Source organism: Lepidochelys olivacea, assembly GCF_965140295.1.
Source record: "Lepidochelys olivacea isolate rLepOli2 genome assembly, chromosome: 10".
NCBI classification, from domain to species: Eukaryota; Metazoa; Chordata; order Testudines; family Cheloniidae; genus Lepidochelys; species Lepidochelys olivacea.
The window spans coordinates 36,062,472-36,080,739 of NC_140420.1; the positions used below are offsets into that span (position 1 = coordinate 36,062,472).

An 18,268-nucleotide genomic window follows, 5' to 3' on the forward strand; every position below is an offset into this window, starting at 1 on the left:
CTACTCCCCTCGTTGGGGAGGAGTACAGAAGTCAATTTTAAGAGCCCTTTAGGTCAACGGAATAGGGTTGGTTGTGTGGACGCAGTCATTTTTAAATCGACCTAACGCAGCTAAATTCAATCTACCCAGTAGTGTAGACCAGGCCTGAGACTTGGTTTCTGGTGGGCTCCTAAATCATCCCCAGATTTTAACTTCCCAGCTTCCAGAGGGAGACTCACTATTCCCCTCTTTTTGTGAATTTACAAACATTTGCTTTATGATGCTTTTCAAGCCAGATGGACTGGGCTTAGAATTCAGACTTTAGTGATGGAAATTTGCCATCTCCTGAAATTTTCCACTGGGGACAAACACATCTGAGTCTCACGGCTGCACAGCACTGGTTCCCAGTCACGTGCAGAGCCGTATGGCTCCCAGCCCGGCCTGTGGGCAGCTTTGCAGTCTCAGAGCCTTCCTTCTTCATCTGTAAAATGAGGTTCATAAAACTTCCCTTTCCCGGCTTGAAGGCACCCCTGTCGCACTGCGGTGGTGGCGACTCGCCCTGCGCGGCGGCTCACCCTGCGCGGTGGCAGCCTTGCAGCCCAGCATAGCTGCCACCCTGGCCGCAGGCAGCTGTGTGGACCCACAGTGGTACACAGCTATTAATCCTGTTTGATGGCTCAGCTGAAACTACAAATCCCCGCATGCTGCGCTCAGCCCGACCCTATGACCTGGAGCAGGGTGCTGCGTTGCATGCCGGGGTCTGTAGTCATGCCCTACGCTCTCGATGGGCTCAATTTCCTGCAAATGAGGTAGTGTCCTCTGGTTCCTGATAGGATGATGCCGGAAGAGGGCGGGGAAGTTCGGAAAGGGGCGCGGATAGGGCGGGTGTGCTGTTGATTGGCGGGGGCGTTGGCCTATGGGCTTGAGGCAGTGGGCGGGCGCGGCGAAGCGGCGGTGAGGAGCAGCGCCGGGGCTGGCGGAGCTTGGAGCTAACAGCCGCTTCCCCCGGCTCGTGTCAGCGCGGTGGGCCCGGCTGGACGGTGAGTCTCGGCGGGAACGCCCTGGCCCATGTCGGCTCGGGGTGGGGACCCTCCAGCACGGCTGGGTCCCAGACTCCAGCCCCCCCGGGCTTGCCCCCAGCCTCTCCCTGTACCCCTCGGCGCCTTCCCCTCCCCCGACTTCCCGGGGCCTGCCCCCCACCTCCCTCTACCCCTCCTCCGCCCGTACCCTCGGGGCCTGCCCCCCGCCTTCCTGTACCCCTCCTGCCGGCCCGGAACTGCCCCCCACCTCCCCCTCCCCGGACTCGCGCCCCCCACCTCGTTTTGCCCCTCCCCGTTGGGCTTGGCCCTCCGCTACCTCCTCGGACCTCTGTTCTGTCTAGGTCCTGTCCCCCCAGCCCAGCCTGATCTCGGGCCTGGCATTGCCTCACTGACCACCCCCTTTCCAGCCAGCCCTGGGACCTGGCACCCAGCGGCCCCACAACGGCATCCGGCCATGCCCCCATCAGCTCCCCCTCCCGCTGCCCTGAGGCCTGGTCCCCGGGACCCTCCCATCCTGTCTAGATCAGTCTCAGGCCTGGCACCCCAATCCCCAGCTTGCCCAGACCCTCTCCGCCCTAGGGCCTGGCACCACTGGGCCTGGCTCCCTGCTCCAGAGTAAAGACCCCCCCTCCCAAGCCCTGGGAGCACCCCTCTTGTTATACTTCCCTCCATTCCCCCATCCCCTGGGGTTGGCACTCCCCATCCCTCTGTCCTTGGGGGCTGCATGCCAAATATCGTTTTCCCCCTGTGTCTTGCTACCCCAGGGCCTGGCTGCCCCTGGTCTCCACCTATCTCTGTGGGGCCTGGCATTGCCCCAACTGAGCTGTCCCTGGCATCCTCAGCCCTGCTGCGCTAGCTGGGCCTGGCACCCTCAGCTGGTGTCTGCAGTGGCTGACTCCCCTTGGGGCTTGTCTTTTGGTGTCCTCATTTTTGTCCCAGGTATGGCTGTGCCCCCGTCACATCTACCTGAAGGGGAGGTGTGAAAATTCTGCCACTTCATTTCAGCTTCCTGAGTGCCTGGCCTCCGGTCTCCTGGCTCAGATTGATGTGTGTAGAGGGGACCCTCTGTTTTGGAGTGGGGGATTAGGCACCTTTAATTGTGGGAGGGAAGAGAACAATGAGGTGAGGATAGCACAGCTGCTGGGAGATGGGCATGAATTTAAATTAGCCACTTGATTGATCTGGGCAGTTAAATCTTAACAGATCTGATTTCCCTCAGCATTTAAAAACAACCACAGCAGGTTTTCTAAAGGTGGGTGTAGGCTGGAGAAGGAGGTAGTATGGAGGGGGTGGGGGAGAGATGGGAAAAGCTTAAGAAGTTAGCCATCTGCTTGTCTATTTCTACCTATGCAAATTGCCGTTTTATTTTTCTGGTGAAGCTTAGCCCCAGTGGTCCAGGAATGGTTTCTTTCCACGCTAGGGAGCGGCCACACTTGCTCCCCACATGCCTGACTGTTTTGTTTGTATCACAGGATTTATGCCTTTTCAGAATAGGTAAACCTCTGACTCAGAGGCTTTGAGCAGTATTAGCTTCTTGTGTGAGCATTTTTACCAATAATTGCACCTTGTCCCAAAGGGCTGTAGCAGTCTGAAGGGAAAACAACCTTTATGCTAGAACCTGGCATTCTAAATTAGCTGCCTTTCCAAAAAAAAAAAAAAAAAAAAAGTGTGGGTTCTTTGTTGGCAGCTTTGAGAATTTAACCATAATTTGTGTCTGGATATTGAAAAGGTGCTAAAGGCAAGCAAAGAAATGAGGACCCTCTTTTCTTTTCTTTCAGGCTCCCAGCATATCTTGGTACAGAAGACCAGACATAAGGTGGAAAGGATGAAAGGTTCATTCTGAGGTTGACTCATTCTTCCTTAGCCTTCCTGCCCCCCTTTGAAGGGGGAGACAAAAACCTGTGCTCCTAAGAGCCTCTCTAAAAGTGAGGAAGCTGGCATTAGTGCTCTTTTCAGTCTGGCTACATGTTTAGTATGCGGATTGTGCCTCTTCACTAATGAGAGGGAGAATGGGAACCCAGGGAAGCCCTGTGAAGAGCTATGATTATCTGCTCAAGTTCCTGTTGGTAGGAGACAGTGATGTTGGGAAAGGAGAAATCCTGGAGAGCCTTCAAGATGGAGCATCTGAATCCCCTTACGCCTATAGCAATGGTAAGGATTTTGGAAGGGGTGGTGGGAGGATGCTGTACCCGGTAAAACGGCAGCCATAATTATAAAGAAGCTATTGATAAACCTTTTTTCTAATTGTTACTGAGTTTTTCTTACAAACTGACTTATTGAGGAAAGGAATTGTACAGTACATGATGCTCAATGGATGTGTCCCATGTTTTGCGTTGTACTTTGCTACAGTTTGGCTTGGTGGCTTATCAGTTCAGCTTCATGGGACTTTCTTTGGTGCTAATGCAAAGGTGTTGTGACATTGTTCCTTAAAATCATAAAAATCTGCCTCCCAGTGTCATAATGGAGAAATGATCAGAAACATGTGTCCTGTTATCTGACACGTTCGTTAGATGTGCAAGAAGGACTGTTCACAAACATGGCACTTCTTGTACATCGTTTTAATAAAAAAAAAGTTTTATTTTGGAGCATTGTTGGAGGGTTAGTACAGGCACTAAACTATACTCACAGTTAGTACTCAGGCACTTGTACCAAAAGAACTATGAGATTAGCTCATATCTAAAGCTTTTGGTGAGTTGCTACTTGGGTACTCAGGAGCCTAAGTTTACTCTCTCTACCTCCTGCAAAATCAAGGTTTATAATGGAAATCCTGACAGACCATTAACTATAGTGTCACAAGACTATAATTAAGAGCCAAGGAGTGGTGCTGCTCTCTCTCCTGCATCCCCTCGCAGTAGGTATAATGTAATGCTGCCTGGCAGGGTGTAGGTCCTGTGGTGACTTGCAATCTGTCATAGTTCTCGCCATTTTCAGTGAAAATTGTGGCTCCAAGCCTTGACAGAAGCAATCTAATTCAGATCCCGGAACTCTGTATCTTCTCCAGGACCAGCCTGGGGGCTGTAGTAGTTGGCACTTGCAGTTTAATCTGCAGACAGGAGTCTGAGAGAATCAGGTGCTTGTTAACATTTGCGGTGAGACAGATTGAGTTCAGAATTTGGAGGAGCGGCACAGCTTGACTCCTGACAGTTTATGCATAGTCTTTATAAGAGTTGCTGTACGAGTACATGCAAAACCTGTGCAGCAGATAGATGGCTTGGAGAGGGCAGGATAGCTGTGAGATCTAGACTTATAGTAGCAAATTAAGAGGCTGTAGACAAGACTTGACATGAGCGCTAGCATTCATATATTAAGGGTTGCTTCTGTGAGGTACTGGGTACCTGCAAAAAGGGCTCCACACCCAGCTTTAAGTGAGAGTGCTGTGTCATCGAGAACTGGTGTACTTTGCACCTAGTGTTGACTGACAAACAAATGAAAAATACAGCAGGAATAATTTCAACAGGTGCTTCTAAGGTCTGAAAAATGTAATTAAAAATCTTTTATTTGATAAGGCAATTCAAATCAATTGGAAGCCAGTAATGTAGGAAAAGAACTAGTAACTTGGCCTGATTTTTACATTATAACCATTACAGTAAATATATGAAAGAAACCAATATATCAGGAATCTATCAATATGGGCTGTGCCTCCTGCACTCTGAACTGTGTACCCCAGAAAATACTACAAGTCTCTTTATTTTAAAGAAAACTCAAAATACCTCTAATAGCTTTAAAATTTCCCATGGCTGCTTTCTGTGTGCTCTTGAACCCGTTTTTGTGAAGCTAATTTTACTGTCATATTTTGAGTCTTACTCAATGCTATTGCATTTTTGGTATTTACACTGCTTAATGGTTCATCTTGGTAAATTACATACCCTGTGACTAATAGGATTGGATAGCCTTGCAATTTGAGTGAATTTCACTCCTAGACAATCTTAACAGTCCTGGCAATCAAATTCCTCTGGCTCCATAGCAGCTAGGGTGCACCCACAAAACCCTGCCAACATGCCTCAACTGTGACCAGGCAGGGACCATCTCTAGCTGTAAAGGAAGTTAAGCTTCCATGTGCGTTCAGGGCTTCTCTCCTGAAACTGGCAGCTAAGGTTAATTTTGTATGTTTGTGGTGTTAGTGCTTGTCCATTGAGAACTTGGCTGAGATCACTAAATACTCCATATATGCCCCCTGAAGAGCAATCCAGTTTGGCCAGTACTGGTCCAGATTCAAACCAATGATCTGCAGGTGAAACACTGCATATTCCATTACCAGCCCCTCAAACCATCTGTCATAAACTCGAGACACATTTCTAATACTGTCCAAAACCCACCAAACTGAAACATTATGCAGAGGCTCTTGTGTAAAACCTAGCAATTTCTGTACACATGCTCTTTTTCCTATAAGCAGATGTTCATATTGTGCCATCCGTTTCTCATTTTAATTGTCCAGAAAACAGAACTTACCATTATCTGAGAAAAAGGAATAAGCTTTGATGGGCTGGCCTTGTGGTTAGCGCAACAACTCATTTCTCCTAGCCCCAGCTGGGTCCTGGGGGGAGTTCTGCAGTGCCCATGTGCTTAACCTCTGGTGGGGAGTGGCCTTCCTGGTGGCTACTGTTCCTGAGCAAGGAGCAACAGGCAGTTCCACATCCTTTGCCAAGGATGGCTACCATGATGCAGGACTCTGAGGTGGGATGGGAAAACCTGTGGGGAGGAAGGTGGGGAAGACACTCAAATATTGAGAGAGAAACTTAAAAAAAAAAAAAAAAAAATTCTAGAGCTGATCATTCCTTTTTGTGGCCTAGGACCAGGGCCTTCTATGCAGCTGAGCTTTGGTTTGTCCTTGCCCTTACCCTATCTGACTTGAGCAAAGGCCTGCACCAGGAGACTTCTTGGCAGTCTATAGGAGTGACTTGACATGGGGCCCAACTGAGTTGGGGGGGGGGGGTCTGCTTTCATTGCAGCTGACTATGCAGACCATAAGAGAGAGAGAACCTCAGAAGCTGCAATTCCTGTTTATGTGCAGCAGCTAAAGGGCCTTTGATATGTAGAATGGACTGCATCCTTCCTGGAAGCATGTATGCAGTGACATAGTTGTTAAACTCTGGAGGCTGGTCTCTGTGAAATGAATTGGTGGATCTGACTCTAGCTCTGGACAGGTGGCCCCATGGCAGGTTACTGCTGTGCATTGGCACTGACACACACCCTTGAGCAGTCTACAACTGCAGGAGCCAGGGCTACTGAACAGCCTTGCCGGGCCTAGAAGGTGGCAGCTTGAAATCAGGGCTGAGGCACAGTGATGTGGAAGCTTCCCCTGGTGTTCCCTATGCCGTTCATCTTCAGTTAATAATTGACGTCAGCCACCAGGAATGTAAAGGCTGATGGTGTCCCTGATGTTTGCGGCACCCCCTGCTTCCTGTGGGGCAGTTACATTCCTAGGGCCCTGGCCTGTTCCTTGGGTGTATTTACTGGCGTCTGTCACGAGGGCTGATTTCATAAAGGAAATACTTTAAGTGAGGATGAGTTCATAGAGCTCCTCTTCTGTGGGTGTGGACTGCATTCTGACAGGCTGCTTGGTCTGGTCCAAACTGAAAGGCTTTCCTTCCAGGATGGGCCGTTTGGATACAAAGGTTCTGAAGCAATCACCTCCCTGGAATGTTTGGGCAAAGAAAGCCCAATGCAGACTGGGGAGGGCATACGTCTAAACAGTCCCAGGTTTCAAGGGGCTGAACTGTTTTTACACCCTTTCTCCCCCCCCCCCCCAACTCATTATCCCAGTTGAAGTGGCTCCTGTCCTGAGGGGCTGGCTCGGCTCAACTCCCTGCCTCTGGCTTTGCGACCTGGTGCGTGGGGACACAGTGCCACTCCAGTTTCGCCTGACCCCCTAGGGTGAGGTTATGGAGTGGGAAACTGAGCCCAGCCAGCCTCACAGGACAGGAGTTGCCAGTGCAAGGTGGGCTTACTCCGCAACACCCTCTCCCCGGGTCTCTCACCCCCTGTGGGCAGTCCCACTTTAGCCACTTGAAATGCTGGGAGGTATGGAGGGAGTGTGTGGTCTTTCCTCCTGTTCTCCCTGATTTATACCCCACCCCACGATTACAGGCTGCCTTCCTCCTATTGCAGAAGCAGGACGCCCTGGGAGCCTACCTGTTTCCTTTCAGCTAGAGGAACCTGCGAAGAGGGGTACAAAGCCTACCCTTTCCCTCGAGGCTACACATGCTTTTTCCTCTCTGCCTTCTGCTCCTGCTACCTTGGGCAGAGAGAGGCTAGCATGGCACCTGCACTCTGAGCCCTGCTTAGCAGCCTGTGTTGCAGATAGACTAGCTAGACTAAAAGCAAAGCCGTGTGCCTTGTCCTGCGTGACTGATGTGTGCCCTGAACATCTGTCACTTCATAGAGTTTGAGGTCAGAAGGGGCCATGAGATCATCTAGTCTGACCTCCTGTATAGCACAGGATCCCAGTTGCCGCACATGAAAGCCAAAGCCACAATGAGACCAAAGTATTACAGCCCACAGGAGACTAGACTGTTCTGTACCACAGGAAGAGAACAGGAGGAACCGGGGTGCACCAATGCCTGAAGCCCCTATAGTGGCAGGGAAATGAATAAGTGAGAGACCCAGATGATCCTGGCAAGCGACCCATACCCACATGCTGCAGAGGAAGGCCATCGTCCCTGCCAGTCTGACCTGAGGGCAAATTCCTTCCTGACACCACATATGGTGATCAGTTAGATCCTGACAGATTGAGGTGGTGCTGAGCATATTCTCCGAGTCCTGACCCTCACTGTCCAATGTCCCATCTTCTGCTATGATCATCCCTGATGCTTCCAAGTCAAGAGATTAAACAAAAACCTAGAAGACATTGGTGGGGGAAGATCCCTTCCTGACCCCTGCAGATGACTGGCTGCCACCCTGAGGCAGAGTATTTAGGACAGTGGAGCCCAAACTTTTCCTGTTGTATCCCCCTTAGCAGTAATGGAATCTGTTCACGTCCCCCTCCATTCCTGCACAGTTGGCTCAGCAGAGGAGCTCGGGCTGAAGGCAGGGCTGAAGATGGGGGAAGAGCTGGGGCTAAAGGCAAAGCTGGTCTGGGGGTGGAAAGGGAATGAGGACAAAACTGGGCCAGGGCCAGAGCTGGGCTGGATGGCATTCCCTTCCTGCTCCCCATGGGGGCTGCCCTGGGCCCTGCTGTACACCCCACTGAACGTTCCTCCGTGCCTCCCTAAGGTGGCGTGCCCACAGTTTGAGGACCACTGGTTTAGGAACATAAAACTAACTGGAAATGAGTCCCATGGCTGTTGAGTCCTGCCCCTATCATCACAAGCAACTTGTCATACAGTGCATTTATAAATTTGTCCAGCCCCCTCTTAAAACTAATTAAGTTGTTTGCATTAATCGAATCACATAGTTGTCTTGTCCTTGTCCTCCCCACAAATGTTGCAGTAGCCAGGAGTACTAAAGCACAGCAGAAATGCCCCGATTGCATTTCTTGGCTGTTCAGAGCTGTCAGGCGTCTGGGCAAGTGGATGCAGTGTGTGTGTATAGCCCTGAGCCAGGGTGTGAAAGGCAGATCTGTTCAGCTGGGAAGATGCTTGTTCCTTGCAGGAATGCATGTCATTTAGATAATGCTGTGTCACAAATCAAACCTCTTACTGAAATTCAAGCTGCTCATGTGCTTGCACTTAAATAATCTTGTCCAGCCTGTTCCTTTGGCTGAGAAGACTGATCTGTTATGTGCTGTGTCACAACCAGATGAGTCTTGTTAATTTCTCTTTGGATTACTTGATAGTGTGCACAAGTGACAGTGCTGCCATGTGAGCAGGTGATCAGCATCCACAGGAAATAGTTTGTCTTAATGCTGGTGAGGACCTGTCTGCAGCATGCTTTCCTGGTGGGCACGTGCTTCAAAACATTTTGCACACTCCCTTGGAAAAGGGTCCTCCTTGTCCCTGCTGCTAGCCCCCATAGGGAACCTGTTCTACTCTGTACCTGACTTATCCTTTCCTACACAGATGGGTTTGGACTGGAATGGGATAAGAAGCTTTCTTTTCCTACTGGATCAGAGTGTTGAGCATCAGTTTGAGCAGGTTTCGGGAAAGAGGTGTCTGCTAGATATAATAACCCTTACAGTACAGAGAGAAGCACCGTTTCTACGTGCTCTAGAACCCCATATGGCATCTCACGTTTATTCAGAGGGCTGTAGTGAGCTTTCCAGCAGGGTCTTCGTTATAAAATGGCCAAAGGTGGGGGTATGTGGAAAAAACTAAAATAAACTAGAGTCAGATTCTGACCTTCCACAATATAGTTGTTCACGGGCTCCATTGCTCTGAGAAACTGTTCAGTCCTAAATGATTAGACTTAATAAAAAAGAGAGATTTAATTGAGCTTAGGGGGTGTGCTATTTTTGATACCCCTCTTCTCTTTCCTTCTCTCTGTGGGCTTTCCAGTTTCAGTAATTTTCTAGTAAAACTCAACTAAACAAGTTAAGGGGACTTAAAATGAGATTTCCCTGTTTCCATTTCATGCTATGTTCTCCACTCTTTTTGAGGTATCCAATGTAGGGTCTGGTCATAGTTCTATACAACTGTGTACGCTGCTGGCCAGGACTAGGGTACGAAGAGAAGCAGGATATAGCGGCGGACTTGCCAGTTACAGAAATAATAAAACTCAGCACAGGGTGGACACGGATGCTACTGGCTGGAACTTTGACTTCACTAGGTGCAAGAATCTAGGTCAGTGTTACTCTAATGTGCTTTCTCTGGGTAAGAGGGCAGGCAAGTAGTAATGCTGTAGAGCAGGGGTTCTCTTTCTTTCTGAGCCTCTTCTCCCCCCCCAATGCTATTAAAAAGTCCACGGCCCAGCTGTGCCATAACGACTCTTTTTCTGCATATGGAAGCCAGGGCTGGCCTTACGGGGTGGCAGGCAGAGCAACTCAGGCTTTGGCTTCAATCCTGAGTAGTGGGGCTTGGGGCCCTGGGCTTCAGTCCCATGCAGTAGGGCTTTGGCTTTCTGCTGTGGGCCCCAATGAGTCTAACACGGGCTCTGCTTGGCAGATCCACTGAAACCTGCTTGTGGCCCCCCAGGGGGCCCTGGATCCCTGGTTGAGAACTGTTGCTATGGAGAATAGATGGATGTGCTGGTGAATCCCCAAGAGGGGGTAGGGCACTTCACTGTGATATGAGGTTTCCCCCAATACCTGCAGATTCCACCACACTATCTTTAACCCCATATGTTCTTCAATTAAAGTTTCCTTTCATTTAATCAGCAGTAATCCATTCAGGTTGTTCTCCAGAGCAGATCTTGTCTTCTGCCCAAGTCGCATAGAATCGCAGAATATCAGGGTTGGAAGGGACCTCAGGAGGTCATCTAGTCCAATCCCCAATTTCTGCCCCAGAACCCTAAATGGGCCCCTCAAGGATTGAACTCTCAACCCTGAGTTTAACAGGCCAATGCTCAAACCACTGAGCTATCCCTCAGTGCTCCCTTTGTCCCCTTCTCTGACCCGTCTCCATGTAATTCCCTACTCTTGGAACTACCCTCTTTACTAAGTCGTATGGGCTTTCACCCTCTGCTTCAAATCCTCCTTTAAAATATCCTCTAAACAAACATAATCTTACCTACAGTACCCCGGTATCCTTCCACCTTGTCATCACTCAGTGCATTAGCTGCATATTTTGATGGTTTATGTAGCAATCCTCAAGTTATCCTATAGGTCCCTAGCCAAAAGACATATCCTTCTTGCAATCAGTGCATGCAGGAGTGGAAAGGAGGGAAAGATTGTCTCCTTACAGTAAGGACCGAAGAGCTTCATCCTCTTCTCCACACGCCTATTCCTGCCAAGCTTCTGAGATCCACGAGAGAGAGGCAGCATCCTTCTCCTCCCATTGTATGTGTTGCCCCCCCACCCCACTCCCATGAGGTCTTCCTGGAGCAGAGTCCTACAGTGAGTGGAAGTGCTGCTCTGCCACTGTTTGACTTGAGAAATATTAGCAGACAAGTTAAATTGTTTAAGATTTCTGCGTGGACTGCTAACTCTTTCAGAAGAAGGCCTTTGTCTCCTTTTTTTCTTGTCAGCATGCGGTTAGTCTAACCTTCCCCTTTTGGGGTGCACAGGAAGCATCTGTCTGACTTACACCCAGTGTTTACTAAAATCTTGGAATGGGGCAGTCAAGATATAGTGCCCTCTTCTCTGACCAGCACCAGTTCTCTAGGCGTAGATGCTGTTGCATTGCTTGGGCAGACTTGTACGTCCAAGGCCCAGATTTTTAAAAGGTATTTAGGTGCCTAATTCTGATTTTTTTTTCAGTGGAATTTGGGCAACTAAGTACCTTTGGAAATCTGGACCCAAGTGGATTTTTCTTTACGATATTGCAGTGATGCATCAAGGACCCATCAGCAGCATGTCGGGGAAGTGGGAAGGAACAGCTGTCTTGACACCTGTTCTCTGCTGCTTCCCCATCTTTTTTTCCTGGCTGAATGCGGTTGGATGTGTTTCATGGTGTCTTGACAGAACAGTATTTTCCATATCGATATAGACATCAGCTGTCAGTTTGGGCTGGCCCACTAACAGGCCAGTGGCTGCAGATTTAATAGGCAGGGAACTCTTCAGTGCGGCTGCATTGGCCATGCTTCTAGGAATCTCCTTCTCTTGCAATCGCTTGAAGTACAGGACAAGTGGAGAGCAATTGTTACAGTAATCCCTTCCTGATAGCTGAGCTGATAGCACTCACTCCTGTTCCCTTCAAGGAAATGTTTATCTCCACTACAGTAGGGGAACAGAGCTCTAATCTAATCAGAGCGAGCATTGAATCCAACCATTTCCAGCACCTCTAGTTTTTCCTTGTCTCCTTTTTTTAGTTCTTTTGTGTGAGCAAACGTTCCTCAGATTTTGCACTCCTTGTAAGATCTATTTTCTGCTTGATGTGAGTTGGGTGGGGCTAATTCTAAACAGAGGTTATAGGCAATCCTGTTCCCACTTAAGTTATTAGGAGTGTGACCATGCAAGGTGCTGAACATCTTCTAAGATCCTGAAAGTCTTCAACTCTTATTGAGGATTTTTGAGGGTGCTCTGCACATTATAGGACTGGGCTGAGGTTACCTCTTTGGAAGGGACTGGTTGAAGGTAGGTTTTAGAGTTACGGAACAGATTTATAATGCAGTGGATGGGGGAAGTGCTCTATGGATGCTTGGAAATGCTAATACAATGAATCACAGATTATAACACACCTCCTTTTATATGTCTGTTTATCTGTGATTAAGACCCCTGCATCATATCACTATGGATTTATAGCTTATACAGCTGAAGTTAGAGGTGTATATTTAATAATTAAAAGGAAAAGTGGTGTTCTTTTGTGTGTTGTTTTTTGCTATCTTGCTCTTACAACATCCCTATTAACCAAGCAGTGCTTGTTTGATGAAAAAGCTAAACCTTTGTCTTGACACAGCATTGCCCAGTTCTTTGTGGAAGGGCTGCAAGCTCAACACAAAAGTTACATGCACTTTGCTATGGAAAATCTTTGTCTTCCTTCTCAGTCAGCTTCTGTTACCAAGCAATTCCCGACACTCTTTCCTCAAGTTCTACTCTTTGCAGAGGGAGGGGGAAGGCATCTTCCTGTTGCATCTGTAATGGTACTTGCAGTAGCCATGCAGAAAGTTTGAAATACATTTGTGGGTAGCAATAAGTGTGGCTCTCAGACTTCCCTTCAGCTCACTTCTGCATTTCCTTCCCCTGATAAGTCAGTCTGTGCCTCTCTCTTTCTCTTCTACCTTCCACTGCCCTCCAGACTTATTTCTCAGAAACTTTCTGTATGTTATCTGTTTTCTTAGCAGCAGCATTACGTCACCTGGGCTTCTAGCCTATTCCAGGCTTTGGGTGAGTAGGAAGAAGCTGTCTAACTTGGAAAGCGTTGGAACTGGTGTCCCTTCCCTTCCTATAAATATTCTGGCGCATGTCGGGGGGCACCTGAAACCCCATACACTAAAAGGAATTTCCTTAGAGAATGGTGGTCTGTGCCTGAAGTCTGGTGATTGCATTTGGGGCGAAGTTCTGTTTTGTGGGAGGCTTTTCTTTTTTGCAGATATCATCCCCCCATTAATTAAGGTATTAAAATATAATGCTAAAACATACATGATTCTTAAAGATCCTTTATTTCTTTGTTTACACTTCTGAACAGGCATCTATTGCCATGTCTAATATTTTGATCTATTTTGACATTAAACTTGTACCCTTTTTACAATGTTGGGAGCTGATGTTCGCATTAAGATGTATCATGAAGTGATTTGTTTGTCATCCATACTATGTGATGTGGTGGTCATCTCAACATAAGACCTGGTATTTATTGTGATAGGATTTTGTTAAGATTGACACACTATATTTGCTGTTGGGCCATTTTAGGGAGGGAGGCACACTAAAATAAGAATTGAAAAAGATGCATTAAACAAGTGACAATGTTTAAATGGAAAGCAGCAATGCAATTCTGGGTTCATGCTTAGTTACTCTGTCAAACCCTTCAGACTTCTGTGTATTCCTAAAGGGACTTCAATTGAATCTAGTTTAAGAGTTAAATACTTCCAGGTTCTACACTAGCTAGAGTGACCAGATGTCCTGATTTTATAGAGAGTCCCGATATTTGGGGCTTTTTCTTATATAGGCACCTATTACCAACCACCCCCGTCCCGATTTTTCACATTTGCTATCTGGTCACCCTAACACTAGCCCTTGAATCACCTCCCAGCACTTGCGATTTTACAATCCCACTTTACTGTCTTTTAAAATGTTGATTTTATTTTTTTTCTCCCTTCTGCTGTTTGAGATCGACACACAGGAGAAGCTACAAAGTTTTTGATTTACAGAAGAGTCCAGAGACTCCAGTTGGCATCAGGACCCCTTTAGTCAAGAGTCTAGAACAAACAGCGATATGCAGTCTGCATCCCAAGGAGCTTGGGGAAACTGACTAAATACAAAGACTTATTTAACAGCAATGCACTTTGTTTCCTCTCTTTCAAGTTTGTTTCATCTTAGACTGTTTCCACTGCCAAAAAGAGGTGGTTTTTTTTTTAGAGAGAACTAATATGCATTAGTTACCTTGCTGGAAAGTCCAGTGGAAACAATGCGCAGGTAGTTTTTACAGTGATGTAGCTGGGTGAGGTCAACACTCCCATACGCAGATGAGCTCGCATAGCTTCATCATGGTAAAAATTAGAGCCTTGTTTCCACAAGGATTTTACAATGAGATAGCTTACATGTTAATTATCTTACTGTAAAAACACACCTTTTTTGGCAGTGAAGCCATAGCCTCTGTCCTCTTAGGTGTTGCTTTTAACGTTAGGTTAAAAACTCATAGTACAATTTTAAAATATACAATGTTCCTTTAAAACTTAAAACACTGGAATCATCTAGACTTACAGCCAAACAAATGTTTAGCCTCTCAAATGAGGGAAGTAGTTAGGGAAGTAGTTCTATGATTGCAAGTATGAGTGGCTCTTTTTCTCTTTGCCTGCCCCCATGCATCTTAATTCTCTCCATTCTTTCCCTTCCTTGACACTACTGCATCCCTAAAGAGACCTTGCACTTTTATTCTTTCTTTTAACCAAAGAAAACTGAACTGAACTCTTCACAGGCCAGAGCTGTGCCCTGACTATAGATCAAAAGGAGGGCTCATGGAGGTCTTAATTAACTGTGTAGTCTCTGCTTGAGAGTAGCTTGCTTGGAAACCAAGTCTCTCCTATTCAGATATGAAGCAATATTGCTGGAACACTGCAGAATTCATAAAGGAGAATACAAAGGAGTGTACCTCTAATTTTAGAGCAAGTTGGGGGGGGTCAAATACCTTGAAGTGGTGTATGCAGTGTTGTAGCCTATGTCAGCAATTGGAAATGCAAACTGATGTGTGAAACTTCTGCACTCACACCCCTGTTCCCGTAAGCCAAATGTAGAGGTAGGTCACAGTCCTCCAACTGTGGGAGCCATAGAGGGTGCTATAAGGAAAACTGCAGCCAAGAGTAAGGGTCCCAATCTCTTCCTGTATTCATTATGAACACACTGGTCTCTCCATAATTATAACGCCATTGTAAATCTGATGTTTTTGATACTTTTCCAGACCTAACCAATTTACCTGAAATTCCCCAGGAAATTTGCATCAGCTGCGTTGCCCAAACTAGGCATTGATGCCATACACAGGTTTTGAAGCGTACATCTATGAATTCTGCATGGTGCCTGTGCTCCACACTTCCAAAGTACTACATGCTGTCCAGCGTTCAGGTTGTTTTGTTGTTTTTGTTTTTTTTAAGAAACACAAACTTTATCTCTAAAGTTTCAGGCTTTGGAACATAGCTTTTCCCCAAAACACCAATATTTGTGTTCCCCTGAAATTATTTTGACTATACTGAATATTTGTCTAAGAACAGATCTATAATTGCATCTGTGTTGTAATCTAACAATGCAGATTGTTATGATGCTTTCTGATTTCACTCAGTCTGTTACCAAATGCAGCTGTATAATTTTATGGCGAACTGAACTGTAAATCCTGAAAAAAACCTGTGTGTTGCTTCTGTGCATAAAATCAGTCTTGATTTTTTTTTTTTTTTTTTTTTTTTTAAAGACCAAATCCACTAACCATTCCCAATTCTAGAATGAGTCTTGACTGTTTCTCTGGCTTCCTGGGTGTTCACTGAAATTGTTTGGAGCTTTAGGAACAGATTTGCTTCTGGCTCAGAACACAATTTTCAGATGCAGTTGCCATCTTTAAATGAGGCCTTGAACAAAGTTCTGCTGTGAATGGAAACTGTAGCTGCTTAAGTTCTCTCCGCTGGATTGCAGAGAGAGAAACTAAAGAATGAGGTATTCTACAAATCTGGACTCTTTACCTGGTGTGTCAGAACATGCATTCTGCTGCTGTCCATGTACAAAACCCAATTTGCAATACTTATTTGTATTGTACAGTACCTGGGAACCCCTGCCATGAGCCACAACCCCATTGTGCTCGGTGCTGTACTCTCATAAAACAAAGACAGTCCATGCCCCCAAAGTTTAGATTTTTAAGTGGAAGATGAAAAAAATTGTTGGATACAGACGGGGAGAGTTCAGAGCATGTTTTGTTTAAAATCTTTCATAACTGTAGTAACTCCAATTCAGCAAGTAAGTTGCTATCCCTCATTTCCAGGATCTTCTGATGCCCCTGATGCTAAGCCTCTTGTCAGTTTGTTATGTGTGCCCCAGTTTCCCAGACCCAAGCCCACTTTGTGCATTGCAGTCCAAGCCATTCATACTTTAGTTGGAGGCAGCTAATATGAGGCTTCTGCAGATCCTTCCAAAACATGGGTATGTTGCCACTTGACCACTTCTAGGGATAAATTCCTAGACTCAAAAGCGGAAGAGTCGTAATTCCTAATGGGCACCTGTAGTAACAAAAGAATTTAAGAGTGAAGAATTAAGACTCAAAGCTCCTTGCAGCTGCAGCCCATCATGACCTGCAGCAAGAATAGATCTTGCATTTGATGTTCTGGTAAGCAGGAAGTGCCACAGGCTTTAGAGCAAATGGCTACAGGATAGACCAGGCAAGAGACCGAAACCAACATGCTGCACGGTAAGAGAGCATAATTGTCATAGTCACTGTGGTTCTTCCAGAATGCTTGGTGTAGACTGAGACCTTCCCTTGCTGCTATCAAATTAAAGAGGCTTCATGAACTGTTTCCAGTGTAGTGACATTATCAGTAAATAGTTTCCACTCCTTCTAATCTGACTGCTATTTCAGTCCTAGCACTTCATGCGCTATCCGGGATTATTCTGATATTATCCTACCTGGGAACTTTTACTGTATCTTTTAAAAAGAAAATATAACCTTGGTTGTATTTATTTTGACCATAGAAAGCACAGGCCTGAGTTGACTGGTTGTGGTTGTTAACCTGTTTAAAAGACACAAGGTGGGAGAGGTAATATCTTTTATTGGACCAACTTGTTTTGGTCAGAGAGGCAAGTTTTTTGAGCCACACAGAGCTCTTCTTCAGGTATTACCTCACCCACCTTGTGTGTCTAATATTCTGAGACCAACATGGCTACAACTACACTGCATTTAAAAGACAGACCCGTGGAGAACCCTGTTACTTGGCAGTGAAGATGAGTATTTCTATATCTACTAAATATATTTGAGTACACAAATTGGATGAATATGAACATGATTCTGGCTGTAATAAAGCTTCTGTCACTCTGTAAATCCATTGGAAACCCCATCTTTCTGTGGCTTATAATTCCGAGCTGAGAAATTCCTTACCACTGGTAAATCTAGGTTCAGATGTCCTCAGTGTTTATCCATTATTTTAACATAAAGCTTCACCTTTTTAACTCAACACGTTTATCTATTTGTAATGCATTTTTCTGGAAGACTTAGGGTCACTCACAGTTTATGATCTATAGTTGGAAAGTAGCTCCTCAAAGTTAACTGCATTTTCTTTTGCTGTGCATTTATGCCATGCAATATTTTCTAAGTAATAGCATTGTTACTCCATTATCAGGGAGTAACCTAAATACCTGCATCCTGTCTGCAGATGGGGCATCTATACCATTCCCATCAGCTGTTTTCATAGCCGATAGAAAGTTCTGAATGTATAACTAGCACTCATTGCATACCATAGTGTAAAATACCCTTTTAAACTGATAGCAGGTAAGCTTCATTGTCAGTGTGCAAGAGTGAGGAGGGCCATATGGACTCCTCTGACAGTTCTGTTAGAGAAATAGAATGACAAACTGTTAATGTTTTGTTAACTTATGCAAACAAGCAAGAAACCATTCAAAGCTCAGTCTCACAACCAAGACTGATAACTCCCTCCTTCACTCACTTTCTTGTGAAGACAAGAGGGGAGCAGTTAGGAGTAGAAGATCAGTCAGGATTTTGAGCGTTAACTCTATCTTCCTGATCTTTTAGGGTTCACCTTCTGTTTTGTTTGATCTGATGCATCTGTTTTACTTCAGAGTGAATCTTACCATGGACCTTTCTGGCTACAGATCTGTAAACAAGCAAACAAAGCTCAGATGAAAATGTACAAACCTGGAAAATGGGCCATATTGTGTGCCAGGTAATGCACACTGAAACTGTTCCTCTGAGTGAGAATTTAAATGCAGAAGAACGGCAGATGAGTGGCCATTTTTAGAATCTGACTTCATGCTTTATTTTATAGTCCCTGAGGGCTATGCTACCACAGTGTGTCTATCTGTAGTGGTGCAAAGGAAGACTTTCCTAAAACAGTGCCAAGGAAATAATAATTACAAG

The 18,268-nt window shown here is 46.1% G+C and overlaps 1 protein-coding gene across 1 annotated transcript in view; it reads left to right on the forward strand.

Annotated features, from left to right (window-relative positions):
- The first annotated feature begins 922 nt into the window (after nt 1-922).
- Nucleotides 923-18,268, forward strand: part of RAB40C (RAB40C, member RAS oncogene family) — a 69,152-nt gene continuing 51,806 nt past the window's right edge. Inside the window, exons 1-2 of the mRNA XM_084641591.1 lie at nt 923-1,019; nt 2,798-3,170. Of these exons, the coding sequence (XP_084497717.1) occupies nt 3,017-3,170 (154 nt within the window). The 5' untranslated portion in view covers nt 923-1,019; nt 2,798-3,016. The remainder of the gene's footprint in view (nt 1,020-2,797; nt 3,171-18,268) is intronic.